This window comes from Monodelphis domestica, chromosome 2 (assembly GCF_027887165.1).
Source record: "Monodelphis domestica isolate mMonDom1 chromosome 2, mMonDom1.pri, whole genome shotgun sequence".
NCBI lineage: Eukaryota > Metazoa > Chordata > Mammalia > Didelphimorphia > Didelphidae > Monodelphis > Monodelphis domestica.
In genome coordinates this window covers 265147335-265175261 of record NC_077228.1, presented here as the reverse complement: position 1 = coordinate 265175261, position 27927 = coordinate 265147335, and the positions used below count along the sequence as shown (strand labels likewise).

The window sequence follows — 27927 nt, the reverse complement described above, 5'->3', positions numbered from 1 at the left end:
TTTAAGTTTTGAGATGGACTTAGAGATACACCTCCTGGCTATGCTTTGATAGCAGTAGGTTGTATCTAAGATATCTATCTGTCCCCTAAACTATGAGGGACATCCCTTGTGTCTTCAGGCTGACCAACCCCCACCTTGTGCTTGAGCGCATACCCTCCTCAAGTCAGGTATCACCTGTTGTAAAGAGTATAAAGACCCCAGAAGTGATGTCATCCAGGAGGAAGCTTTCCATCTATGCTGGCCTCCTGACCGGATTCAGCATTACAATCTAAATTAATACATTTCTCTTTTTATTTTTAAGCTAAGTTTTGGAGTCTTGCATTCTTGCAAAGGATATTCTTGGGGAACTCGTGGGGTTCACCTTAAGCCCCCAACAACACACTCTGAGTGTCTCCATTGAACTGCTCTCTGCTACCATCTTCTGGTCTTTGACTTCTTTGTGTTTTCTACTGTTCTCTTCTACCATCTGCTGGAGTATAGCAGCCAGGCAATATGTTTTCTGCAGGAAGAAGACTCAAGTAAATCCAGTTCATTTTAGCCTCACCCAGTTAGATAGTTAGGAAAAGGCAGCAGGAGTCCTCAGGCTTGGATTGTCTGGCCTTTGAACTGGATTTTCTCTTACTGGATTAGACCAGTATCTTCTCTATTTCCTATCTGACTTTCGCTTAGAAAATTGCTTGTTAAGTCTTGTTATATCTTCCTGTCATTTAGTCTGTGTTCTGAGAATTCTGCATAGCAAAATTTCCAAATTACAGTTTGGGGGAGTTGACAGGATAAGATTCTCTTTAATCTTTATTAATGCCCCCTTTACCTTGCAAATCAAGCTGAAGTGAATGTTTTTACATCCAGGTAGAGCCTGTTTCCACAGGCTCCAACATTGCCCTCTGCCTTCCTTCCTTTGCTCTAAATTCCTGCCATCATCAAAATCTCTGATTTCTATACACATGCTGTTCTTTTCTGAGAATTCTTCCTTACCCTTTCTCCTTTCTAAATAACATCCATAATTGAATGAAAAACAATTGTACTATTAAAAATACAAATGATAGTTTCAGAAAAAACTGGGAAGACATATGAACATCCATTCTTTAAAGCTCAACATAAGGTTCACCTCCTCTTTGACATCTTGTTTGATTCTCCTGAGTCCAGTAATCTTTTCCACCCTGTGATTTCATTTAACACTTACTCTCCAGACTACTCACTTGGCACTTAGCAAATACTACTTTGTATAACGGCTTCCTATTTCCTATAGGATCAAATATAAAACTTTGTCTGGCTTTTAAAACTCTTTATGAAAAGGTTCCTTCCTACCTTTCCCTGCTAACTACTATCCCATATTGATTTTTCTGTCTTTTGTGGCTAAACTTAAAAAAAATTTCAATCTCTTTGTTTTAATATTATTCCCTTATGTAGTTAAAACACTTTTCATTCATTCATTCATTCATTTGTTTATTTACTTATTTTTAAAAACCATTTTTAAACACTCTGAGTTTTGAATTCTCTCCATCCCACCCACAGAGAAGGCAAGCAATTTGATAGCAATTATACATGTGAAATAATGCAAAACATATCACAGCTTGCTTAGCCATTCTCTACTTAATGGACATCCCCTCAATTTAAAATTATTTGCTACCACAAAAGTGCTGATATACATATATATACATATATATATATACACATATATTTTATATATGTCTTTCCCCCTTTCCTTTGATCTCTTTGGGGTACAGATCTAAAAGTGGTATTGTTGGGTCAAAGAGTATGCATAGTTTTATAGTCCTTTGTGCATAGTTCCAAATTGTTCTTCAGAATCAGTAGACAAGTGCACCAGTGTCCCAATTTCCCCATATCCCATCTAACATTTGTCATTTCCTTTTTCTGTCACATTAGTGAATCTGATAATGTGAGGTGGAAACTCAGAGTTGTTTGGGGATGAAGGTAGGACTCCAGTACATGATCCTGGGAGAGGGTTCCCTTCACACAGTTTCAAATTCTCTCCCCCCACCCCTCCCCCACTCTCGGAGATAGCAGGGGATCTGATATAGATTTCACATATTCAATCATGCAAAATTTCTTTTCATATTAGTCATTTTGTGGAAGAGATCTCATATGAAAATAAAAAAGTAGAAAGTAAAATATAGTATGTTTCAATCTGCATTCAGACTCCAATTCTTTCTTAGAAGTGTGACAAGGAAATCACTTTAAAAGACTGATATATATTAATTTAAGGTCACCAAGGAATTCAGCTATGTAATTCCTAAATGAAAACTCAAGTCAGCCGTCAATCTTTTATGGAGTTTAATTACAAACAGGATGAAGAAAGGTATTAGAGATAGAGAGAGAGAGGGAGAGAGAAAGGGGAGAGAAGGGAATAGGGCTTAAATACCCCTTCTGTTTAGGCTGGGCCAAAAGGCCCAAGCCCTTAGATAGCTGAGGCAAAGAAAGGAGATCAGTCCCTATTATTCACGTGACCAAAATGGAGAAACAGTCTCAGGGGCCTCCACCTCCAGCTTCCTTCAGAGCCAATCCTCAAAGCACCACCTCTCAGACCAAAAACCTCTCCAACCCCCCCCCTCAGTCCTCAGACCCCTCTATCTTTAAGGAAACCATCCAAGTTCCCTCCCCTCTCACATCTACCAATCACTGTCCATGTCTTCCCTGTGCCAATGGTGGCTCTAGCTTAACCCAGGACCGCCCAGAGGTCTGTGGCTTTGCACATGTCTGTTGAAGGTCATATTCTCAAATAATTAAATCTTGATCCTTTGCTGCAGCCCTTCCTAAATCCTGTTACCCTGAGCAGGGTGGAGATTGGAAGTTCCAAGACCTGGTTCTGTCATTCCAAGTATCTCTATTGTATCAATTCTAAAATCAATCATGACTCAAAGAACTTCCTGTTCTATACTTAAGCATAGGTCAAAGCCCTTTCCATTGTTCAGCAAAAGGTTTCTGTCCTAAAGTAATCTTAAGAAGGGAGGAGGAGGAACCTCCCATGCCAATGGGGTTCACATTCCAATAGAGTTCCCACTATCAATAGGAAAATTTTCAAGTATGAAATTTCCCAATGGTGAAATTTCCAACATTTATAAGTCTAAGAAATTTTAAGGTTTACAGAAGGTAGATGGTAATTGAGTTTCTGGGATTGTCTTAGATTACTGCATTGCTGGGAACAACTAAGTCATTCACAGTTGTTCCTCAAAAAAAACATTGCTATTGCTGGGTACAATATTCTTTTGGTTCTGATCATTTCACTTTGCATTATTTTCATGAAAGTCTTTCCAGACTTTCCCCTGATCATTCTGTTTGTCATTTCTTAGAGTACACAAGTTCAATAGTATTCCATCACAATTATCTGTCACAACTTGTTCAGTCATTCACCAATTAATGGACAACCTCTCAATTTTCATTTCTTTGCTACCACAAAAAGAGCTGCAATAAATATTTTTGTACAAATAAAACTCCTCCCCACCCTTTTCTTTTCTTGTGATATAGACCTAGTGATGGCATTTGGTGGATCAAGGAAATTCTTATCCCTTCCATTCTTACTAAGAGGATTTTCCAAGTTTCTTTAAAAAATTCCTTCCCAGATTTATTGCAGCACAACTGATCAATTTATTGATGTGTGCTATTTAATCTTTTTTTTTTGCAGGGAAAATTAAAATATATTGCTATGAATTGAATTCAATCAACATACCCCACTATACACATTATCTAGAAACTACCCTATTGTGAGGGTGGTCTTATTAGATAACAGATCCTGCTTAAGTTAGATTAATCGATATTTCATTTCTATATTTGATAAAAATGTGTTTGACTTTTCAGCTAATTCCATTTTATGAGCTTTCCTTTAGGTAAAATGTAAATTGGATTTTAGTTCCTGAAAATATTGAGAACTTTGGATAGGCAATTAAATACCCCCTAATAATGAAATATTAAAGTTTAATATTAACATTCTTTTTTTTTTTCTGATTTGGAAAATAGTTTTTCTTTTCTTTTCTTTTCTTTTCTTTTTGCTATTTAATCTTTAAGAGAATTTTCTGGATTTCACAAGATGTGCTGTCAACATATTTTCATTTTAGCACTACCACAACCCTTCTTGGTCTAAGCCTCCTATTTTGCTATATTGATTTGATGATATTTTAGTGGAAATAAAAAGGAGAGAACTGTGGTGGAAGTAGACTGAATTTGGGAGAAACATTTTTTTCCCCAGAAAAAATAACCTTAGATATAAAAGAAATGGGTATAGGAATAAAAGTAAATAGAGACCCATAGTCTAATAAGGACAAAATGAAACTAACTGATTCTATCTTAAATGAGGCTTCCACTACATTTAGAGATAGACTGTCTCACCAGAATAGTGTGAATAGACAATCTCAGAGAAACACATTATTCCACAGGTACAAACCTGAGACCTCAAGGTTAACACATTCTAACCTCATGTTTAACATATTTTACCCCAAATTACCTGACATTTTTTCCCTATTATTGAACCTTCCAAATAAGACTAATGATTAAGCAGCCTCACTTGATAAGCTGCTTACATATCTTTTTCTTTCTTTTTTTCCTAGGATCTTTCTATTCAGTTATCAATCACTCAATTCCAGTCGAAGGGACTAAGGTAGGCAGAATTCCATTCTGGGAAAATTCCAAGACCTTTCTTTAGTTTGAGGAATTTCACAATGATACTCCCCCCCCCCCTCCCATTGCTTCCTTCTTTAGTTTTCCTGGGGACCCATCTTCAAAAATTCCCCTTTTCTCATAGTCCTACAGCAGACTTTTGGCATCTGGACAGCTTCCCATTCATTCTTCTCCATCCACTACTTTCAGATTGGCTCCCCCACCACTACCCCAGCCAATTCTCACATCTTTCGCTCTTATTTTTCTTCCCTGATAGAAGGTAAGCTCCTTGAGGTCAGGGATAGTTTCATTAAAAACAACAACAACACAAAAAGATAAACTATCTTTTGTTTTTATATCATCTAGATTTATCCCTCCCTTTTCACTCCTAGAAAGCCTATACAAAAGGGATAAGAATTAGTTCTAAAACAATATGAAGATTAGCAAGGATATTTATTTATTATTAGGGCATCTAGGTGGCACAAGTGGATAGTGTCAAGCTTGAAGTCAGGTAGAATCATTTTCCTAAATTCAAATCTAGCCTCAGATATTTACTAACTGGGTGACCCTTGATAAGTTACTTTACCTTGTTTGCCTTAAATTCCTCATCTGTAAAATGAGCTAGAGAAGGAAATAGCAAAATATTCCAGCATTTTTATCAAGAAAACCCCAAATGAGCTCACAGTCAGACAGAACTGAAAAAAAGATGAAATTGAATTTATTATTTATTATTAAGAATTTAATATAAAGATTTGATATAGGAACTAAGATTTTTTTAAACAAGAAGAAAAAATCAGGTAAAACTAAAAAAAAAGATGTTACCACTACATACAATCTTTGACACCTGTGAACTTCTGCAAAGGAGTGGGGTGAAAAATGTCTTCTGATAGCTTTTCTTTGGAGCTGCATTTCTTCTTCATAATTTCAAAATATTCACTTGTGAGTTGTGGTGCCCCTACCGTTTGTAGTCATTATTTCTGGGCTGTGATTTCTTCACTCTGCATTAATTCACATAAATTATTACATGCTTCTCTGGATTTGTAAATGTTCAATGTTTCTACCAGCACAATAATATTTCATTACATTCCTGTACCATGATTTGTTTCATTTCTTTCTTTGAATCCCTAATGCCTAACATAGTGCCTAGAGCAAAGTTGGTGCTTACAATTGTTGGTTGATTGATTTTCATGAGGCCCACCTTCCCTCCTATTTATATTCATTTTATTAATTCATTTCTGCCCCACCCTTAGTTTTCTTTCCCTCCAATTCCTAACCTCTCTCCCATCATTTTCCAGCTCCTTTCCCTGCTTTTCCCTACCCACGCCTGAAAAATCCCAATCCCAGGACTCAGACTTCTCTTTTCAATTCTATTTATATAACCGATTATTATAATACAGTCCTTCTATGCCTGATAAATTTATAGCAACAGGCAAGTACTGAGATCCACAGGTGGCACCAGGGAAAGAAAGACAAGGGATTAAGGTCCCAGTATCTCCTCTGCCCAGCAGAGAAGGATTTAAGGACACCTAGGTCACATACAATGGGGCAGCTCAGTGGCATGGTGCTGGGCTTGGAGTTAGGAAAACCTGAATTCAAATCCAGCCTTAGACACTTACCAGACCATAGGCAAAACTTATATTAATTAATTAATTTCCTCTGGCCTCAAGATCATAGATGTTTCTTGCAAATGAATGAGTTTGGAAAGGTAACAACAACAACAAAAAGCTAAGTGTGTTGAAATCATCTACCTTCTCTTCCAATTATTTATTTCAAGTTTAGGCCTTTTGCACAGTCAGCAACAAGCCTCCAAGACTTTGAGCTCTCCAAGAATAACCAAAGACATCAAGGTTCATGTCAAATGAAGTTATTTATCCTGGTTTCTGAAGATTATGAAACACTAAGTAGAATGGTGGTAGACTATAAGTGCATAATGTCAAATGCTCATTTGTGTCAATTTATGCAACTGTTTTGTTGTGGTTGTGGTTATGAAATGAATGAATAAATGAGTATCATTCCAGAAGGTCACCCTGAGGGAGGCCTGAGCAGGAAACTGCCCAGCCTTGGAAGTTCAGAACATCCGTAAGCAGACCCTTGATGGAAAACATAAACATGTCAAGGTTCCAACAATAGTATGTACCAGATAAGGACTTGGGGGCCATACATGCCGGTGGGTATGCATTCAAGAGCTACAATTGGAACTCCTATGCTGAGCTCCCCTGGTGCACACCAGATCAATAAACGACCCTTTTGCTTAATTGCATTGTCTACTGGTCTTCCTTGGTAGTGGGCGATAACCCGGACCCTAACAACCCTTCAGTTTTGGTGAGTGGGGGCAGCTAGACAGTTCAATGGATAAAGTACCAGGCCTAGAGATGGGAGGCCCTGGGTTCAAATATGACCTCATACAGTTCCTAGATGTGTGACCTGGGCAAGTCATCTCAATTGCTTAGCATTACTAACTCTTCTGTGTTAGAAGAGATCCAGGTAGGGTTTTAAAATAAAATTTTAAAAATTATGAGTTCCTTTTCTTACCAATCCTATACCCCCAAATTCATTAGAGCACACTGTGGTTTACTTTCTCTACTGAAGGTGATCATATGGTGGAGGCTGCTGAACAAGCCATCAATCCCCTTTTCACAGGACCTGTACTGTCTGAGTGATTCACTGGCTTTCCTTACTAAGGAGGATATTATTCAAGAACAAGCTGGGTCATCTTCTTTCTCCAAGGAACAAGCCATATCATGACAATTACTTTTCTTTCTAGAAATCTTCATTCCCAAACTCTAGATCTTTGGAACTCTAAAATTTAGGGTTAGGCAAATCTAAAATTTTAGTGCTACCAGGAAATCTTCATTCTCTGGCTAGGATAGATTCTTGGACTACACTGCCCAAGGAATTAGAAATCTACCCTCCTCTACATAAAGGAGTAAGGTTCAGGAACATTGTGCAATTCTCTTTAAAGCCACATGGAATTATATCTTCCTCTGAGGGAAAAAAGAGAATACTTAGCCTTGCTGTTCTCTGAAAGAAGAAAGATGAAAGGGAAAAGATGATGAGGGATGCATGTAGAGTGATGGCAAGAATGAAAAAAGCCTGAGCTGGCCCCATGGGAGGGAGTGGCTTCTCAAGTGAGAGAGTGAATCCCCCTTAGTTTTAGTTTGCTAATCACAAATTCCTTGTCTTGTCTGGCACCAGTGGACATGCACTTATTTCAAAGGGCAAAACCCCTTATATATCTCCAATCAAAGGGAGACACCCATTAGCATCAAGTTGTTAAGGGTGGAGGAATCATTGAATTATTGATTAAACTACTGAGCAACAATTCTTTTAAGTTTAGAGGGGAGAAAAAGAAAACATGTCTGCTATGTATGCTCTATTAATATATAATCCCCTCCATGTTCAAATCAACAAACCCTAGGTTATTAGGTTCTTACATAACTCAATCCAGGAAACAATCCTTTGGATTCTATTCTTCAAGAGCATATATTGTTGGGTGCTGCTGCACATATCTCATTATTATCAGGATTCTGTGAGTCCACAACCCTTTGCTTTCTTTAGGAGCCATATTTTTCACCATCCTCTCCAATGACTATATTGCATGGAAGTTATCAAATATTCAATTCGATAAACATTTTATTAGATATCAAGTAGTTCTGTAAAAAAAAAAAGGTATAATTTAGGTGAATCTGGCTTGATTTGTTCATAGCCAATACATCCTATTTCCTTGTGGACATTGCTTTCCTTTGTGAATCTGTTTTGAAATTTGTATCTTTCAGCAAACTTAGCCAGTCATGCCAGGAAGGACCAAAAATCCTTCACCTCTTTTTAATGGTATCTGATTAGTTTACCTGTCTGATCATAAGTGGGTAAATTAATAATAATAAAGTTTCAGGTATATTCCTTCGAAAGAATTTAGAAATAAAGTCTATAAGAAATGAGGAGCAGGTTAATTTAAAAAAGAACAAAAAAACTTGGAAAGACCTACATGAAATAATGAAGAATTAATAATTGAATATTAACTTGTGAACCTCCAGAGAATGAAGTGAAAAAATAGGAACCTGAAAGACTATATATACACATGCCTTTTTGTCAGGTGATACCTTCTATGGTTGGGGGTGGGGAGGGAGAGGTTGAGATACCCTGAAATATTCTGTTAAAATAATAAATAAAAGTTTAAAAAGCTATTAATTTTGAAAAAAAGGGGGGCTATTTCTTGGACTGCTTGTCAACTGTATATTTTTGTGAAGGATGGGTCAAGAGTTTCCAGTCCATTGGGCTATACTTGCTCAACTTCATTTTTAACTATAAACTGGAAGAAAGGAGAAAGGAAATGTTATTGAAATCACACACACGCAGAGGAAGTAGGTAAGAAAATTTGTTACTTTTCCCTTTATCTTGACAGTTAAATAAGTGGGGCAAGATTTTGGCCTCGAGTGAAATGGAGAAGAGGGGAGTAAGGGAGAAGGTTAGGGGAGAGATAGAGAGGAGAGTGGGGATGAAGACCCAGAAGTGGTTTGGAGGAGGTAAAGGGCTGGGGAAAGAAGAGAGAAATAAGGGAGGTTATGGGGACAGAGAGGGAAAAGGAATTCAAGGAAGGGGGTGAGGTGATTGAAGTAGGTTTACAGGCAATACCGGTTAGTGGCTCTAAAACAAAAGAGCAGTAAATGCTAGGCAATGGGGGTTAAGTGATTTACCCAGGGTCACACAGCTAGAAAACATCTGAAGCCACATTTGAACCAGGGACTCCTGTCTCCAGGCCTGGCTCTCTGTTCATTGAGTCACCCGGCTGCAGGCAGAATAAATATTTGTTGACGTAGAGGCGACAATGTCAGAGGAGAAAGAAGAACCGGGGAACTCAGCTAGAAGGGCACAGTTCAAAGGAGTAAATGCGAATTTCTTTCTTTCTTTCTTTTTTTTTTTTTTGAAAAATTTATTTAATTAGTCAATTTAGAACATTATTCCTTGGTTACAAGAATCCTATTCTTTCCCTCCCCTCCCCCACCCCTTCCCGTAGCCACCGAGCAATTCCACGGGGTTTTACACGTGTCCTGGCAAATGCGAATTTCTGTAACTCCTCAGGTCTCATCGGCTAGGTAGCGGGGAGTTAAGTACCCCAAGCCTTCAAGTTGTTCCCAGAGCACGTGGCGGCAGGTCAACCCCTCCTACTTTCCTTCACCCATCCCTCCTCCTCTTCAAGGAGGCTTCTCCCACTTGCCCTTTCTTATCTCTCCCGCCCTCCTCCTCAAGCCCCTCTACCCCGGTCCCCAGCACTAGTTCCTCTGCCCGCCCCACAGTCGCAGTTCCTCCCACTCCCCCGCCCTTTTTCCTCCCCCCGCCCATGCCCCGCCCCCGGTTCCTCCGTTCTTCTTGTGGACCGGACTCGTAGGAGTTAAGGGCAGCGAGACCGGTCAGTGCGCCCTAGAGAGGCCGCCACAGTCTACGGACCGCCAGACCCGGACACTCATCCCTGCCCTCCTGGTTCCAGGGCTGGGCCGGGCCGGGGCCTTTGTCTCTTGGCTGCTCTCTCTCTCGTGACCCATTCTCTGGTTCCTTCCAGACTCTCGGTTTGGGCTTGTCCGGCTCGGTCGCTGTCCCCGGCAGTGCCCGCCTCCTCCCGGCTCCCTGCCTGCCTGCTTGTGGGCACCGCGAGGAGAAGTCCTGGCCAGAAAAGGTGAGAGGAGCGAGAGTATGGCTGATAAGGCAAAGGTCGAGGGAGGGAATGGAGGACGAAGGCTGGGGGTTGGGGGGTTAGGGGGCGGGGCGGCGACGTAGGAAGGGCTTACTGCTACCCCATCCCTAGACCTGCCCTGGGCTGTCTTGACAGCTCACCTTCCCCGGGAGACCTGGCTGCTTTCCCTCCTGTGTCTCTCCAGCCACCAGCTTCTCCCCAACCCTCCTACCCCATTTTCACTCAAACATTTCTTCCCTTGTCTGGCCCATCCTCATCCCACTGATTTTCACCCCGCGGTGAGCTGAAGTGTGGGGGCGGTGGGGTTCCAGAGGGAAGGGTCTGAGAACACGTAAAGATTGGAAGGTGGAAAAGTGGGGTTGCATCCGAGAGGAGGCTGGAGGCTGGGGGTAGAACTGGAGGAAAGGAAGGAAGCGAATGAGCAGATGATACTTTGGAGGGGAGATGGGTGGGAATTTGGTGAAATGTGTGAGGGGGAGGGGTTTCCTTGGGCTTCTGGGGTGTGGGGCATGATAAGGAGGTTGGAGTAGGGTGGGGAGTCCTCTCTGATGGCTCAGTCTCCTCCCCCCAGCTTGACCTTCATCTCAGCTCCATTCCCTACAAACAGCCATGGTATCCAGATCCCCTCCAAATGGGGCTCAGGTGAGATGTGGACCCCTCACTCCTCTCTCTTACTTTCCTTTGCCCCTGACATTCCTCAATTCCATCCTGGGTATGCTGGGGTGGGGTGTGTGATCGGGTGGGGGTGGGAAAGGGATTGTGTGTGTTTGAGGTTGAGAAAGCTTCTGCTTCCTCCAGTTCACTCTTCTTCATACCTTCTCAAGCCCTATCCCAGCTGGCCCAGAAGCCTAGGATAAAGTGAGGGGAAGATTTCTTGGGCATCCAGTGGGGATTCATACATTCATTCATTAAATACACCTTGAGTGCAAAGTACTGCTCCCTGTGATGGATAAAGACAAATAATTACATGGCTCTTCTTCATCTTTGTGTCTACCTCTATGCTCTTTCCTTCCCATCTTATTCTTCTTTATTTCTTTCCCCCTACCCCTTTTTGATCTGCCCCTCATGGTTACCCCCTTGTGTGAGTCTCTCTTCACCTCCTTTCCTCCCCATCCCTATCTTTTCCTCTTTTGGCTGTTTTAGGGGCTGCTCACCTTTGAGGATGTAGCAGTCATTTTCTCCCAGGATGAATGGAAGCACCTGGACTGTGCTCAGAGAGCACTCTACAAGGATGTTATGTGGGAAAACTACCAGAACCTGGAATCTGTGGGTGAGGTCTCATTTCTCTTGTCCTAGAAATCCTAATCCTCCTTCATTAACTTCCTGTGCTCTCTGACATTTTCCTTCCAAGTGGACTGATAACTGGACAGGGTTAGTTGGAATGAACTATATACAATATATTGTACAGAGGACTTAAAAAATCTTATTGTTTACATGGATGCATTTAAGCCCCCTGAAGTCAATATTAATCTCATGTCTCTTTCCTTGGGAATCTAGACCTCTTAATTAAGCAGCTAAACTCTAAAACTTCTTGTCTGGTATCCAGATAGCCTTAGCTGGATGACTCTTCATTAATAGTGACCCTTCTCTTCACTCATCTTCTTTTTCTCCTCTCCCTTCTTTCCCTTCTCTGGTCTCCCTTTTCTTTCTCTTCTCTCCTCCCACTTCCCTTCTCTTTTCTTAGAAGTCTAGGCTATCCCAAGTTGCTCTAGGCCAACTGAGTCAGCAAATCTATTTACCCCAAAGCAAAGTCTGAATTGAATTTGAACCCGAAGGGAGATCAGACATCTTCATTCAATTCCCTCATTTTACCAGTAGGGGTTGAGTGAGTAGATAAAATCAAAATCTCAAAGGGCCAATTCAATGAGCCTGTCGTTTTGCTTGGCACTGGGTATAAAGAGAAAAGTAAAATTGTACTGTCAGCACCCCTGTTCAGGTGGTATAAAGTAAGGGACTGTCATAGTGGAAAAAATGCTTAATTTGGAGTCAGAGGACCTGTGTTCAAGTCCTGATTTGTTACATCCTTTGAAACTCCCTTGGACAAGTCCTTTGGACTTTGTTTTTCTCATTTTCGAAATGATTTGGTTGTACTAGAGGTTTATAAGGACCTTTCAATTTCTAAATCTTTGGTATCAATATTAATCAATTACTTTTGAAGTCAAGGAGACCTGGGGATTCTTTCATCTTTAATTCTTCTCTTTTATTTCTTTGTTGTATTCTCTTCTTTCCCCTTTTCATTAGTCCATTTCTTTCTCCATTTTCCATAACACACTTATGGATGCCTTTCCTTATAACACTACGAGGTCAGGCAGTTGTTATCTATATTTTATAGATGGGGAAACGGACTCAAAGAGGTTAGGTGATTTAGTCTACATCTTCTGACTAAAGGCTCAGTATTTTCTTCACTGTATTGTGGTCCATCTTCCCTTCCCTTTTCTCTTCATAATCTTATATAAGGAGACTAAGATAAGTAGCCTGGCACTTTCAAAGGCCAGTTTCAACATCAATCAGATTTTGTTAATTGGTCTCTTTGCCTCATCTCTTCCCAGCTTCAATTCATCTTTCACTCAGATGCCAAGGTGATTTTTTTTGAAGCATGAGGTTATTCTTGTGGCCCTTCCCCCCTTTCATCTTTAAACTTCACTGGCTCCCTATTAACCTCCAGGGTCAAATATAAAGTCCTGTATTTAAAGCTCTTTACAACCTGTCCTAACTTTTTCTTCTTCTTACATATTCCTTTTCTCCATGAACTCTAATCCAGCCATACTGGTCTACTTTTTCTTAAACATGACCTTACATCTCCCATCTCTCTGCCTTTGCCCTGGCATTCCTCTGTGGTTGGAATGCTCTCCCTCCTCATTTCCATCTATTAGTTTCCCTTCAAGATTCAATTCAAATCCTGCTTTATGTAAGAAACTTTTCTCTGTTTTCCCAACCTTTCACTCTGATTACCCATTTACTCTCTATATATTTAGTATGAACCTGGTTATCTTCTATTATCTTGCCAATGAGAATATGAGTTAATTGAGAACAGGGACAATTTTTATGTTTTTTGTATTCCCATGCTTATCATAGTACTTGACAAGTAGTGCAGTAATCAACTAATAAATACTTGACATTGGCTGTTTTCACCATGGTTAGTCTGCATTAATTAGCAAAAATAATTATACATACTATATATGAGTATATAGAAATACATATATATTAGTATATGAGGTAGATGTGATTGCATCTGCTTTGTCCCCAGTCATAACTACAAAGTGTCAAAAGCTGCATTTGAATCCTGGTCTTCTCAACTCCAGGAAGACTGACTAGTGCTGAACAAGGGTGGTAATTGTCCTAGTTAGATAGTTTCTATAATGTTGTGTCCAGTCCTAGGAAACACATTTTAGAAAGGAAACTCAGAAGCTAAAATTGATTTTGGGAAGAGAGCCACCAGAGAGTTGAGAGAATTTCAAATAAATCTATGTGAAACTAGCTATGTGAAAGCTAGCTGTCTTCAAATATTTGGAAGGTTGTTATGGATAAAAAGGATTAGAAATGTTCTTGTTCCTAGAAAGCAGAATGAAGCTCATGGGAGGGTGCTTTCAGGGAGGCAGAGTTTAGCTCAGGATAAGGAAAAGCTTCCTAACACTGCATTGACCAGAAGTAGATTGGGTGACCTCTAGAAGCTTTAAATTTTCTGTCAATAAAGCTGTTCAAGTGGATAACAAAATCTGAGGATATAATAGACATTATAAACAGTTAATGAATAATGGGTCTGGCTAGATGACTTTCCTAAATCCAAGAGTCTCTGTTTCTAAGACCCATCCCCACTAGCCCCTAGTGATCCAGAGTCAGTTAGTCAACCAGCCTTTATTGAATATGACATGCTAGGTAGGCATTGGGCTGGGTGTTGGGGATACAAGGGAAAAAAATTGAAATATTCCATGCCTTCAAGGAACTTCAAGGAACTTTTCTAATAGGGTGAGGTGTGACATGCACATATATAGGTATATATATATATGCCTACATATATATGTATATGGCAGATGTAAGGTCAGGTTATAGGGGGATGGCACTGGGAGGGGGGCCAAGGAGAAGACCATGAAAGGCTTCTTGAAAAAGGAAATATGGAACTGAGTTTGAAAGGTAGATATGCAAAAGGAGAACATTCCAGGCATGAAGGACAACCAGTCAAAATACACAGAAACAGCAGATGAAGCATTATGTGTGAGGATTAGCAAGTAGGCCAATATAGCTAGACTTTAGAATATGGAGTGATATGCAAAAACACTGACATAATAGAAGTTCGAGGTTCTGAAGAACTTTAAATTGGCAAATAGGAGTTTGTGTTTGATCCTAGGGGAAATGGGGAATCATTGGAATTCATAGAAAATGTGTATGTGTGTATACATATTTAGACTTGTGTTTTAGGAAAAACATTTTGGCAGACTGGAATAGGGACAGATTTAAAGCAGAGGAACTAAGGAGGTTATTGCTATAGAAAATGAGAGGTGATAAAAACCTGAACTAGGGTGGTGACTATGTGAGAGGTGGGAAGGCCATGTATGTGAGAGAAGTTTTGCAGGTAGTCACAAGATTTGGCAACTGATTGGCAACATACATTCTGAATGAGAGTGAGAGCTGAAGATGCCACTGAGGTTTTCCACTTACATGAATGTAAGGATGAGTATTATTGATTAGAAATAAGGGAATTTGGAAGAGGGAAAGGTTTGAAGGAAAAATAATGAGCTTTGTTCTAGACATGTTGAATTAGAGATGTCTACAAGACATCTAGTTTGAAATGAAAGGTATTTTGGTGATAAGAATCTAGAGATCAGGAGAAAGACTAGAGCTGAATATTTAGGGCTGGGTCCATATTATCAATCATTATAGAGATGATAAGAACCTTGGGAACTGATGAGATTAGCAAGGGAGAGAGAATAAGGATAGAAGAGTTAAGAAGTCCAGGAGAGACCTTTGGAGTATACTCACAGTAAGTGGGTATGATGGATGAAGATCCATCAAGGGAATCTGAGTAGCATTTGGACATGTAGGAGAATTATGATAGAGCAGTGCAATGAAAACCCAGAGCCATTTTGTTTGCAAAGATGGTTAACTTTATTAGATGCTGTAATAGAAGGATGAGATTGAGAAAAAGCCATGGGCTGTGGCAATTTAAAAAATTATTGAAGACTTTGGGAGAGCAGTTTTAGTTGAATGATGACAGAAACCAGATTGTAGAAGGTTTAAAAGAGAGTTAGAGGGACCAATGAGGCAGCTCATTGGATTGAGAGCCAGGACCAGAGATGGGAGATACTGGTTCAGATCTTGCCTCAGACACTTCCCAGCTGTGTGACCCTGGGCAAGTCACTTAACCCCCATTGCCTAGCCCTTACTGCTCTTCTGCCTTGGAACCAATATACAGTATTGATTCTAAGATGGAAGGTAAGGGTTAAAAAAAAAAAAGGATAGAATGGAGGAAGTGAGAGCAGCTAGTAAGAAAGCCAGACTTTTTCAAAGATTTTAATTGAGAAGGGGAGGAGAAATACAATATTGATAGTTAATGAGAATGGTAGAGTCTAGTGAACAATTTTTTAAAACTCTTACCTTCTGCCTTAGAATCAACATTATGTATTAGTTCCAAGGCAGAAGAGTGGTAAGGGCTAGGCAATGGGGTCAACTGAGTCACTTGTCCAGGGCCAAACAGCTAGGAAGTATTGGAGTTCAGATTTGAACCCAGGACCTCCCACCTCTAGGCCTGGCTCTCAATCCACTGAGCTACCCAGCTGTCCTCTGAACTTTTTTTTTTCAAGTATATTGGAGGCAGCATGTTTCTAGACATCAGGGAAGGAACTAGTAGAGAGACTGACAGAGTTATTGACAGAGGGAATGATTGACAGAGAGAGACAGAGAGAGAGAGAGAGGTGGGATTGGTAGAGAAGGATTGATAGGGAGAGGTGATGATACTGGAGAACTTGTTTTGAAGTAGATGGAAGAGGATGGCAAATATAGGGACTTTTCTTGGCAAGGGACTGGCCATCTCTTTATCAGAGGCCAGAGTGAAGGAGGAGGTAATTGACAGACAAATGTCAGTGAGATGAGGTGATAGGGAGACAAGGGCCTCTTTGGTGAAGTATGAGGTGAGGTTATTAATTAAGAGAATGATCCTTCTGTTTGACTTGAGAGGAAAAGAGAAAAATTGCAATAGTTGTTGTGTGAGTGGGATAAAGAACAAATTAATGAGGATTGGGCTTGCCTTGCTGAAATGAGCACCCAGATAACAAGTTTGTAGTGACTTTGTCAGAAATGTTTTGGGACTCCCTCTAGCAGCATATGAGTAGTACAGAAGTAGGTAGGGTAGGAGTAATCGAGGGTTAGAGGTTTGGAAATGTGTAAGTGACAGACTCAACTGGATAATAGAGTCGAAGTGATTCACTCATGAATTGAAATTAGTGAGGAGAATGAAGCCAGAGTTGTGTTTCTTCCTTTTGTAGACTCTCCAGTGAAGAGGGGCAATATACACTGAGATGGTTAATGTCTTTGGGTGCCTGTAATAAGACTTTGTGCCACACTAGGTCAAACTCATGATCCATCCAATCTAGTGTGTTTCAGGCACTAAGGAACAGTTTATATAGGACAATATGAAAACTGTCTTCCAGAATACTCTTCTCAGATATTAGTACTCTCTCCCAAACAATCCCAATTTTCTTCATCAGTGAATCAAAAAATTAAATACATCTTAATTGTAAAGTATTGTGCTAGGTACTAGGTGCAAAGGGGACAGTAGCACAAGATGTAATACCAGCCTTTGAGAAATGTATAGTCTTGGGGAAATGGACAGTTTATGCTATGTTATTTTTATGGACTAGACTAGTGGTTCTTAACCTGGTTTAGGTAATGGAGATTTTAACTTGGCTTAGATATGTTTTAGGGGGTCCATTTACTTGGATAGACAGAGATTTACATCATTATTTTTATTAACATATAAGAAATGTTATAATTTCCTTCAATTATCAATTGTTTTTAAAGACATCATTCTGAGAAGGGATCTATAGGCTTCCCCAGAATGTCAAAGAGGTTCATGATACAGAAAAGGTTAAGAATTCCTAGTCTAGATAGAAAATGCTATAGATATCTAGCTGACAGATTTCTATGGATTGGAATGATTAGAGAAGGCTTTATGGATATGGAGGAACTTGATCTGGGCCTTGAAGAATCTATATAATTCAGGTAAGCAGATAGAGTATTGGGAGAACAATTCATATGAGGAGACTAGTGTCTGCAAAGTCTTTGAGCCAAAAAAGCTCCAGCCACATTTTTGTAGGAACAGCAAATGGTCCAGTTTTTCCAGATTGGGAGGTTCAGATAGAGAAGCCTGGGGAAGTAAGATTGGGGTACATTTCATAGGGCCTCAGGTGTCAGGCCCAGAAGTTTGAGCTTGATCTTACTTGAGCATCAGTTTCTCACCTACAAAATGAGGAATATAGGCAAGATAATGTCTAAGTTCTATTCTTTTTCTAATGAGCCATAGTTTTGTATTAAGCACTGGGGAGCCATTAAATTGTTTTTTTTTTTGAGGGGAAGGGGAACTGAGTCAATGGAAGTTGAGGGAATAGGAGTGGTGAGGATGTAGAGAATCTTAGGTGAAGAAAGAAGAGTCAAAATTGAAAAACTCCCTGACTTTGGGCTTTCAGAGATCCAGAGGAGATGGGGAGAGCAGAATTGGTTGAATGGTGAGCCAAGTCCCTGATCTATTTTTCTTTCTTTTAAAGCAGGATTTTCGTTCCCTAAACCAGAGCTCATCTTATGCTTAGAAAGAGGTGAGGAACCATGGTTACCTGATTGCCTGGGATCTCCAGAAAGGAGAAGGATCCTGTTCTTCTGTACTGGTGAGGAGACAGGTAGCAAAAAGGAAGAAAGGAACTTGGGGAGGGATGTTCATTTTCTAGGAGAAAAAACTGTGAGAAAAAATAAATTTCTTCCTAAATCATATCTCTTATCTATTTTAACTTTGATCACAATTATCATATGGGGACAATATTATTCAACACCCTCTTCCTTTAAAAGCCCCTTTGCCAGAAAAACAATTTGCCTTGGGTCATATTTTGTCCTGGGTCTGTTATATCTGTCTCAGCGCTTCTCACCTTGCCTTGGTGAAGTGGAAAGAGTACTGAATTCAGGGAGTCAGAAAACCTGGGTTTGAATCTCATCTTGACTAGTTAACAGCTGTGTAATGTTAGGCAAGTCACCTTTCTTTCTGTGTTTGCCTACCTCAGCTGTCAAATGAGGAAGTTGATTTCAACGAAGTCTAAGATCCTTCAAGCTCTAAATCTTTGGTCTCATGGCTACTTAATAACATAGATTTTTCTTTCCCCAAGACTGGATCCCAAGTTAAACTTACTTTTCCTATATCTCATATTTTCCCTTTTAAGATAGATGATTCAGTTAATTTGGTAAATTGGTCTAGCCATTAAACATAAGGAAGAGGAGTTTCATGCAGTGTCCTCACTTCTTCCCTCAGAGGAATGAGTTACACTTTCAATAGTGAATTCAGAATAACCCCATCTTTGTTATCAAACTGAAAATATTTCTAATGATCTATTTCCTGGCAACATAGAAAGGAACAGGGGCTCCAAAGGCAGATTGGTGATGGGGATATTTTAGGGTCTTAAAAGTTTGTATAGGGTTACCTTATTGGCTTTTGTCCAGAGCTAGCCCAATAGTAACAATAGCTAGTGTTTTTATCTTGCTTTAAGGTTTGCAAGATGCTTTATAAATATTATCTCATTTTTTCCTTACAGTAATAATAATAGCAATGATAATAACCTTGGCAGGTAGGTGCTAATATCCTCATTTTACAGATGAGGAAACTTGCCCTGTTTTACATGGGTAGTGTCTGATGACACATTTGAACTCAGATCTTCCTGATTTTAGATCCAACCTTCTCTCTACTGTGCTACCTAGCTGCCCTATGTGGGAGACACAGTGCTATAATGGGAATAACAAAAGAGTTGCTGCCTGAAGAGGCTGGTTCAGATTCTATCTCTGAGCTAGGCATAATTGTACTCATCTGGGATCCTATCCACTAGGGAGGTTAGAACTGGCATATCTTTTAATCTCTGGAGTTCTGAGCTTCAGGGAGCTGTACCCTTCAGGTTTTCTCACTATTTTACATCAGTGTGGTGGGTCCTTAAATGTATGTTTAGGAGAGGGAATAGGAAACCATGCTACCTGAGGAGGGATGAACTGGCCCAGGTAAAAAATAGATAGGTTCAATTCCCTGGGTCAGTTAGTAGTATGATTAGCTTATGAGTATTTTCCTCAATTTCTCCTGGACAATATGGGAAGACTCCTTCTCAGAAACAAAACAAAGCAAATCCTAGCTTTGCCACTTACTGAATGTGTAATATTTCTGGATTTTAGTTTCCTCATTTATAAATGAAGTAGATTGAGAGAATGGTCTCTAAACTATTCCAGAGCTAGGATTCTATGAGTCTATAAAAATTGGTTGTTAGAGCACCTTAGGGAATGTTTGATTCTCTATGGTAACTCTTGTCTCAAGTTCAAGTTTAAATTACTCTTGATTCTCTGTTTTTTTTTTTTTTTTGCTGGCTTCAGTACCAGCTATGCTCAGGAGATAAATTGGTATGTTAGAATTGTGGGGATTGGTAGGCTCATCCACTGTGTGACCCTGGGTGAGAGATAGTTTACCTCATCTATCAGATTAGAAGTGGAACTAAGTGTTCCTTCTGGTCTGATAGACATCATTTCTCTTTTTTCCATTCTATCCTTCAGTCCAGCAAAAAGTACAAGGAAATAAAAGTACATGGACTTAGAAATAAAAACCAAACCAAAACTCTCAACTCTCTCTCCTTACCCTCTTCCCATACATAGGGAAGGGAGGGATGAACTAGGAAAGATAGCAAGATTAGAGAGAAAGAAAGCCCATCTTTTTTAGTTTTGTGCTTTTCATTTGTTTCAGAGGAAGTACCATTCATCATCCCTTGATGGGTGAGAGAGGCTTGATGGGGAAACTAGATCGTTTTCCAGTTACTTCTGTCAGGAATTTGTTGAGTGTGAATTCCCAGAATGTTAAGCATACCCATTTTTGTGGACAAAGAGAAAGTCATTTCTTCCCCAGAGAGAAGAAACATTTGGGATAAATTCTTTTTTTTTTTTAACATTACTGAACCTCTTGATAATGTGATACATTTATCTGATTATGTCAATTCTTTCTTAAGTGTATATGTAAACTATCTGCTTTAAACATTATTTCATTTAACAAGTGTTTAATTTCAGGCTGGTTAGCATCTTGATACTTTTCTGCCTATTCTCATGATTTTTCTTCTTATTCTCACCAGTTCTTTGGTATTTTGGGAATGCATCCTCGTTCAGTATTAGAACCATATGATTATATGATCTTGAAGGGATCTCAGATTAGTCTGAGCTAGCCAGAATTGGGAAATTAAGCAGGTCAGAATTTTCATATGATGCTCCCTTGAGGTTGTGGATATAGTGGGAAGATCACAGCCATGACAGTCTTAGTTGTGTGACTGAACTGTGTAATCTTGGGCAAATCACTTCCTCATTAATCATTTCCCCAATTGGAAGATGACTTGGGTCAGGCCATCTCTAAGGTCCCTTTAAGCTCTAATCATCTTTGTGTCCAAACTGAATGAAACAGAAATAGTTTTAGAATGACCTTTTGTTTAAGATTATATAGGTTAATTCTCCCTTTATTTATTTTTTTCATAGTGTTTTCCCAGTTATAGAGCACTGGTAATGGAGTCAGGAAGACCTGGGTTCAAATCCTGACCTGTGAGAAAGTTACAACTTTTCTAAGTCTCAGTTTCTGCATCTATAAAATGAGACTTTTGGACCTGGTAATCTCTAAGATACCTTCTAGCTCTAAATCTCTGATCCTTTTTCAGTTTTCTAACAACTTTGTCCTGGGTGGATGTTGCTTTCCAATTAAGTGTAGATTCTGGTAACTTAACTCAAGGCAACAGAGTAGTCAGTGAAAGAATATTTTTTAAGTGCCTAGTGTGTTCCTGACACAGCTAAATACTGAGGTAACGAAGAAATGCAAAAGCACGGTCAGTACCCTCAAGGAATTCCCATTCTAATGGGGTTAAAACATATACTAATATCTAACTCCAAGATTTGCTGACCAGAGAGCCCACTGAATCCTGATCACATGATTAGGGAGATGATTCACAAACGACCCTCCCCCTTCTAACTCTGGCATTTGCCTTCTCCTGGCAGGTGACAAGCCCAGGACTCCTCCCTGGCTTTGGAAAGGCCTGGAAGAAGTGGGGGCTCTTGAAGGACAACCTTTCAGACCTCAGATGGATAGTTCACCTTCTCCAGGAGAGGACAAGTTGCAGAGTCCTGCCAGGCTTTGGAAAAGTCTAGAAGAAGTGGGGGCCCTCGAAGGGCAACTTTCCAGAACCCAGACAGAGCATTCCCCTTCTCCAGTAGGTGACAAGCCAGGGACTCTGCCCAGGCTTTGGAGGGGCCTGGAAGAAATGGGAGCCCTGCTGGATGGAAATAAGACCTCCAGAGCTGCCCCGGCCCAGATCATCTACTGGTGCACGTCAGACAACAAGGAGCTGATCCCCTGCTCTGTGGACTTTACCCCACTGCCATCCCCAGGCTTCCCCAAGCCCTACAAGTGCTCCCACAGCAGCAAAGACCTCATCCACCTCTCCAGCTTCTCTAGTTACCAGCGAAGCTACCAGTGCCCTCAGTGCGGCAAGCTGCTTGGCTGGAACTCTGACTTTACCCGCCACCAGCGCACGCACAGCGGCGAGAGGCCCTTCAGCTGCCCCCTGTGTGGGAAGCGCTTTGGCCACAGCTCTGACTTTACCCGCCATAAGCGCACACACACCGGTGAGAGGCCTTACCAGTGCTCCGAGTGCCCCAAGTGCTTCAGCCGCAACTCGGACCTGGTCACGCACCAGCGAACACACACAGGCGAGAAGCCCTACTCGTGTGGGAACTGTGGCCGCGGCTTCAGCCGCAGTTCGTCGCTGGTCACGCACCAGCGTGTTCACACAGGAGAGAAGCCCTACCAGTGTCGAGACTGTGGCAAACGCTTCAGCCTCAGTCCAGACCTCGTCAAGCACCAGCGCATTCATACGGGGGAGAAGCCCTACAAGTGCAGCCACTGTGCCAAGTGCTTCAGCCATCGGGCCAACCTCATCACCCACCAGCGAGTCCACACAGGTGAGAAGCCCTACAAGTGCCGAGACTGTGAGAAGAGCTTCAGTCAGAGCTCGCACCTCATCATCCACCAGCGGGGCCACACTGGGGAGCGCCCCTATCGCTGCGGCGACTGCAAGAAAAGCTTCAGCAGCCGCTCCTACCTCATTACACACCGCCGTGTCCACACGGGGGAGAAGCCATATTCCTGTGGCATGTGCGGGAAAAGCTTCAGCCAGAGGACCAACCTTCTCACACACCAGAAACTCCATGGGATGGAGAAGGAGGGAGTGGGAGGGGTGGCTTCCACTGGGATTGCCAGGCTAGGGCGAGAGGCTTAAGTTCCTGTCCCACAAATTCAATGCAACAAATACTTATTAGTTTGCCTAAAAGATAATTGGGGTACGAAGGGTCTCTGCCCTCACGCAGCTTATGGCTTACTAGAGGCAATAGCTCCTTTTGAAAGACTTCCGGGGGGGGGGGAAGGCAAGAGAATGAGATGGGAAGGACTTCCTGACCTTAGCATTGTGCAGGGTCTCCAGGGGCTGATTCCTATCCCAAATGGCCGATTGGTTATTTTCTGCTTCTTTTACTCCTGAAGGGAATCTTTAAGAGTTTTTCAAAGTGGTTGTAGAGGAAAGAACCTTCTACTGGAAATCAGGAGATCTGGGGTTCAAGACCTAGCTCAGGCGCTGGCGGTTTGACCTTGAGTAAATCCCTTCCTCTAATTGGATCTCAGTTTCCACATTTATAAAATGAGAGGTGTTTTGTTTTTATTTTAAACCAGTTTGTCTTTGTGGTCTCTTTTAGTCCAGATAATTCATGCCATATTCTTCTGTGAGAACTAGAGGTGGGACCTAGCAAAAGGGGTTAAGGAATTAGAATTTATATAGTACCTACTATGTACTATTTGTTAGTGCTTTACAAATGTCAGCTCATTTAATCCTTACAACAACCCTGGGAGGCAGATGCTGTTGTTATTCTCATTTTATAGTTGAAGAAATTGAGGCAAAAAAGAGAGGTTAAGTGAATTGCCCAGGGTTGCACAACTAATACGTGACTGAGGCTGGATTTGAACTCAGGTCTTCCTTAATCAGAACCTGCACTCTCCACTGTACCACCTGGTCGAAGAAGAGATTGAGAAGTTAGAGGGAATGAATTGGTTTCCTTCAAAATAGGTTAAATACATTCTAGGCAGGAATGTTACAACTCTGGGGCAATTGGCCTAAGTAAAGTTACTAGTAGGAATCAGTTTCCCAAAGCAGTGTTCACCCAAAGGTGATACTAAGAAGCTTCCAATGGCTGAAGTCTTTTTTACATTTTCACTATTGCCATCCTGCTCCCTGGGAAGTATGGGTAATCCCAGTGATCAGAAAGCAAATACAAAATTGTTCAATTACTATTTGGGGAAATCTCACCCTTAAGGGGAATAGCTAAGAGAATAAAAAATGGAGTTAAAAGAGGTATTGTAGGATTGGGAAAGAAGAGATTTGGCATTCAACTTTTTTCTTTTTTTTCTTCTTGTTACAGCTTTCTCTAATAATAAATCTAGAGATTATCTGTTTTTCATTCCCTATTACTCATTCTTTTCCCTTCCAACTTAGCTGTCTTAACTGGTCCTACTCCAGACTGGTCATAACTTATCTTCTAAATGAGGTGAATACCCAAAAACTGTGAGGAGTTTGGAAGTCTGGCGTTATAGATGATCCTTAAACTAAGAAGGCTAATAAAAGTGATCAAGGAGGAGGAGAAGGTGGCTGACTAAATCCAATTAAAACTAAAATTGATTCTTCCACCAAAAAGCTGTTCTGAATTCTGATTTCCTGAGAACTCTTCCAAAACGCTTCTTTCCCATTACTGCTCTAACCTTCTTGGTCGATAAACATCAACAGGAAACTTACGACAAATAGTCGCATCATCTAATTTCTTCTTTTCCCTAGCACCTGCATTAATTTGGTTGTGTCTAAATTTTTATGGTATCACAACAGGTTAGAAATTTTAGCAGGAAAGAGAGAAAAATGAACTGTCCCTCAGAGAGTGAAGGGTAGAGAGTCAGACTTGGGGATTTGGGAACTAATGGGGTTGGGCAAGATGCTTGTAGAAGGATCCCATTTATTAATCTCTACCTAAGAAATCTGCATTTCAGAAGGTAGAAATTACAGAATATGTGTATCAAAAAGGTCATGTGGACATGCCAAAGGCAATTGGGTGGTTGTCTTTACGTTTTGGGGCCAGTGCCCCACTGAAAGGCCTACATGTTACCATTGGGGAGAAGAATCTTTGGTTTGGGAAGAGGAATGGATCTGGCTCACCTACCCTGCCCTCCACAAGGGACAATTTATCTCAGTACCTATTTACTCTGCCCTAAAATTTCTATCTAGACTTGGTACCACAGAAATTTAGGAATAACCAAATGAAAACAGATGCATTTAAATTTTAGGTAAATTGTGATGATCATATTGGCCTAAAGAATCTATGCTTAATTCTCAAATACTTTCATCTAGACTGAGTATTTTTGGATTTGGGGTGGAAGTGTGTGTCAAGGAAGTTTTATCCTCTTCCCCTCCTGAGTAGCCTGTCCATCAAACATTCCTGAGGTAGCATAGTTGTGCCAGGTTTTGCGTCCCTCTACGTACTGTTTGGTTTGGGGCTTCTGAGCAGGAGAGTTGAGAAAGAATTGGGGAGAATCGAGAAGAGAACAGAGGAGGCAGGTGAGGGGGGGAAGAGAAAGAGACATGCAGGCTAGGCACCACGTAGTCAGGTTACTTAGAGGAATAGTTGTCTACCCTTTCCAATAAACTTTATAAAATATATATATATGGGTAGAAATATTTTCAATTCTCACAGAAGGGAAGTATTTTCTAATATTCTCTTGGGCACAGATATTTTTCACTAAAATGCTGTGCCAATTTGTCATTATGCCAGTCATTTTGTCACCTAGTGGATGTAACCGGAAAATACAGCTTCTCCAGTATCTTGCCCAGAAGGAAACATGATCTACTCATTTAGCTGGAGCAGCCCTGTTTGAGAAACCCCTATCCCATAACAGGTCTGCTGGGTTCTATGATCCAATCCTATGATCCAAGTCCCATTGCACCCAAAAGGATAGCGTGCCAAATTATTTGAAAATAGGCTTCAGGTGATGGAGAAGAAAAGGCTTGCATCTTAGTACCTCTATAGGTATATAAGGTAGAAACAGAAATTATGAAATTAGAGTAGAATTGAAATAACTCCTTGAGGCAGTGTGCTCTACTCCATTGAGCTTTGGAATTAGGAAGACCTGGGTTTGAAAATGACCTCATAGATTTACCAGTTTTATGATTCTGGGGAAATTTTTACATAATCTCTGCTCAGTTTTTTCATCTGAAATGAGAGACTTGTACTTGAGATTTCTAAGGGCCCTTTCTTGTTGAAAATTTTTGATTCCAAGAGACTGGGCAAAAATGTTAATTAGGCCATTTGTTTTTCATATCCTACCATTAAAGCCTTTCTACCCCTCACTTTTTTGGAGCCCTGCCTTCCCCTGCCCTTCTCTTGTTCCATTCCTCCATGTCTACAATTTGAGCCCTTTGGCAACCTATTCTCCACCTTACGAAGATTTGCCCCTCCCAGAAGTAATTTTATTTTAATAGGGGCCTTGAGAGGGTATAATACCCTCAAGACCTTCAAATTCAACAGATATTTTTCAAGTGCCTACTATATGCAATGGCAGCCCACTAGATGAAGGGATTTATAGACACAACCACAATAAGCTCCACTTTCAGGGATCTTAATTTCTCTTGGGGGAGGGAGAGAGAGAGACATTAGAAAATTTATTCCCAATGGAATAAGACTCTAACGGTAAAATTTCTGCTACCAGAGTAGCCATTGGGGTTGATGGTTGGAGCTCCATTCACCACATCTCAGAATTGACTACTTATTTATAAAATGGCCCTGGCCTCCAGCCTCTTGCCTTTATTATTGACAGTTTACAAGTAATATAGTGGGGTTAAGGGTGGAGGTGAGGCCTATGAACATTGTATGGGACACAATAGATGATATTTTCTAGGCTTCTAGGAAGACTAGAGAAGTTAGAACCAGAGCACAGAATTCAGAATTCAAATGAACTAAGTTCAGATAATTACTTGGATACTTATTACCTGTGGTAATAGGTGACATTATCTGTGAGATTCAGTCTACTCATTTTAAAGTGAGGTTGAGCAGGATGATTTCTAAGGTTCTTTTTCACCTTGGAATTCTGTGATCCATTCCGATGAATTGGGGGTTTCACTAGAAAGAAATGGAAAGAAAGTTGGTGGCTGGAAGGAAGTGTCATCAGAGCTTATATGGGAAAGTGGATTCTTGCCTCTCTGTATGATTCGCTTGTCTTGTTGTCCCAACTCTGCCATTGTTTTCCTTTCCCTCCAATATTTGAGATGTGTTTAATTGTCTTTGCTAGGACAGAATAAACATTTTTAAAAGTCTGGCCCGGACTGACTTATTTTGGGTCATAGTTATGGATTTTGGTGGCTGCCATGCTAACAGAATGACCATAGTCATATCTAATGAATTTGGAGCCTCATTTGCCCCTCTGGAAAGAAAACAATTTAAGAATCCTGTCTCAAGAGAGGCTCCTCTACCAGTGATGTAGCAAGGTATAGAAGGGCAGATGGGATACAGCTCCTAAACGGAGATCTCCAAGGAAATAGAAACTCATATTTCACTTTGCTCTTCCATTGCTATATTCCTTTAACTCTGACAATGTTTCCCCAAAGTTTCTCTTATATTTTACTTATTCTCTAATGTTTTATAAAGTCCATTCTCCAACTCTTCAGATGCGTTTAATTAAGTTGCAGATCTAACCATATCACCTCTGTCTTCAATAGACACCAGTGGTTGTTCCCTGGCACCTCTAGGAGAAAACATATATTTGTTATTCAGTGCACTTCACAACTTGTCCTCTTTTCAACCTTATGATACATCAGTACTTCTTTTTATATAGCACTCTAAAGCCTGGTAAAATTGGCCTTGTTCATACATAACTTTTAACTTCCAGTATTTTTACCTTAGTATTGGCTGACTTCTGTCTTTCTTTGTTTCTTAGTATTCCCAGTTTCCTTTGAGACAAGTATGTTTTAATTCCTCCAGCTGCTAATATGCTCACCCCTTTCCCCCTACCCCACCATCTTGCAGATACCTTATATATGAAGGATAATGGAGTATACCACATTCACTAAGACTTTTAATTTGACTCATTTTCATATTCTTATCCTGATCCCTAGGATAATCCAGGAGATATATTTGCTTCTAGTAAAATACACTTATCTTTGAATCAAATAAGCTGAGTCTCTACCCCATTATCAAATATTTATTGATTGAATTGGGAAAACTACTTTCTAAATAGTAACTCACTTTGATATATTTTAAATTCCTTAATCTAGGCTTAAATAAATTATAGA

At 40.5% G+C, this 27927-nt stretch overlaps 1 protein-coding gene across 7 annotated transcripts; it reads left to right on the top strand.

Moving 5' to 3' along the window:
• Positions 1 to 9964: 9964 nt before the first annotated feature.
• On the top strand, positions 9965 to 26952 carry LOC103098465 (zinc finger protein 501-like). 7 transcript variants are annotated; one of them, XM_016430922.2, is made up of 5 exons: positions 9965 to 10282; positions 10872 to 10942; positions 11444 to 11570; positions 18058 to 18186; positions 21551 to 26952. In XM_016430922.2, the coding sequence occupies exons 2-5, from the start codon at positions 10910 to 10912 to the stop codon at positions 22828 to 22830; spliced, it is 1569 nt and encodes a 522-aa protein (XP_016286408.1). In that variant the 5' UTR covers positions 9965 to 10282; positions 10872 to 10909; the 3' UTR covers positions 22831 to 26952. The 7 variants fall into 7 exon arrangements, with proteins under 7 accessions (XP_016286408.1, XP_016286410.1, XP_016286411.1 ...); XM_016430924.2 differs by having other exon boundaries at positions 9966 to 10282; positions 18061 to 18186; XM_007483456.2 differs by having other exon boundaries at positions 9967 to 10282; positions 18058 to 18174.
• Positions 26953 to 27927: the final 975 nt, after the last annotated feature.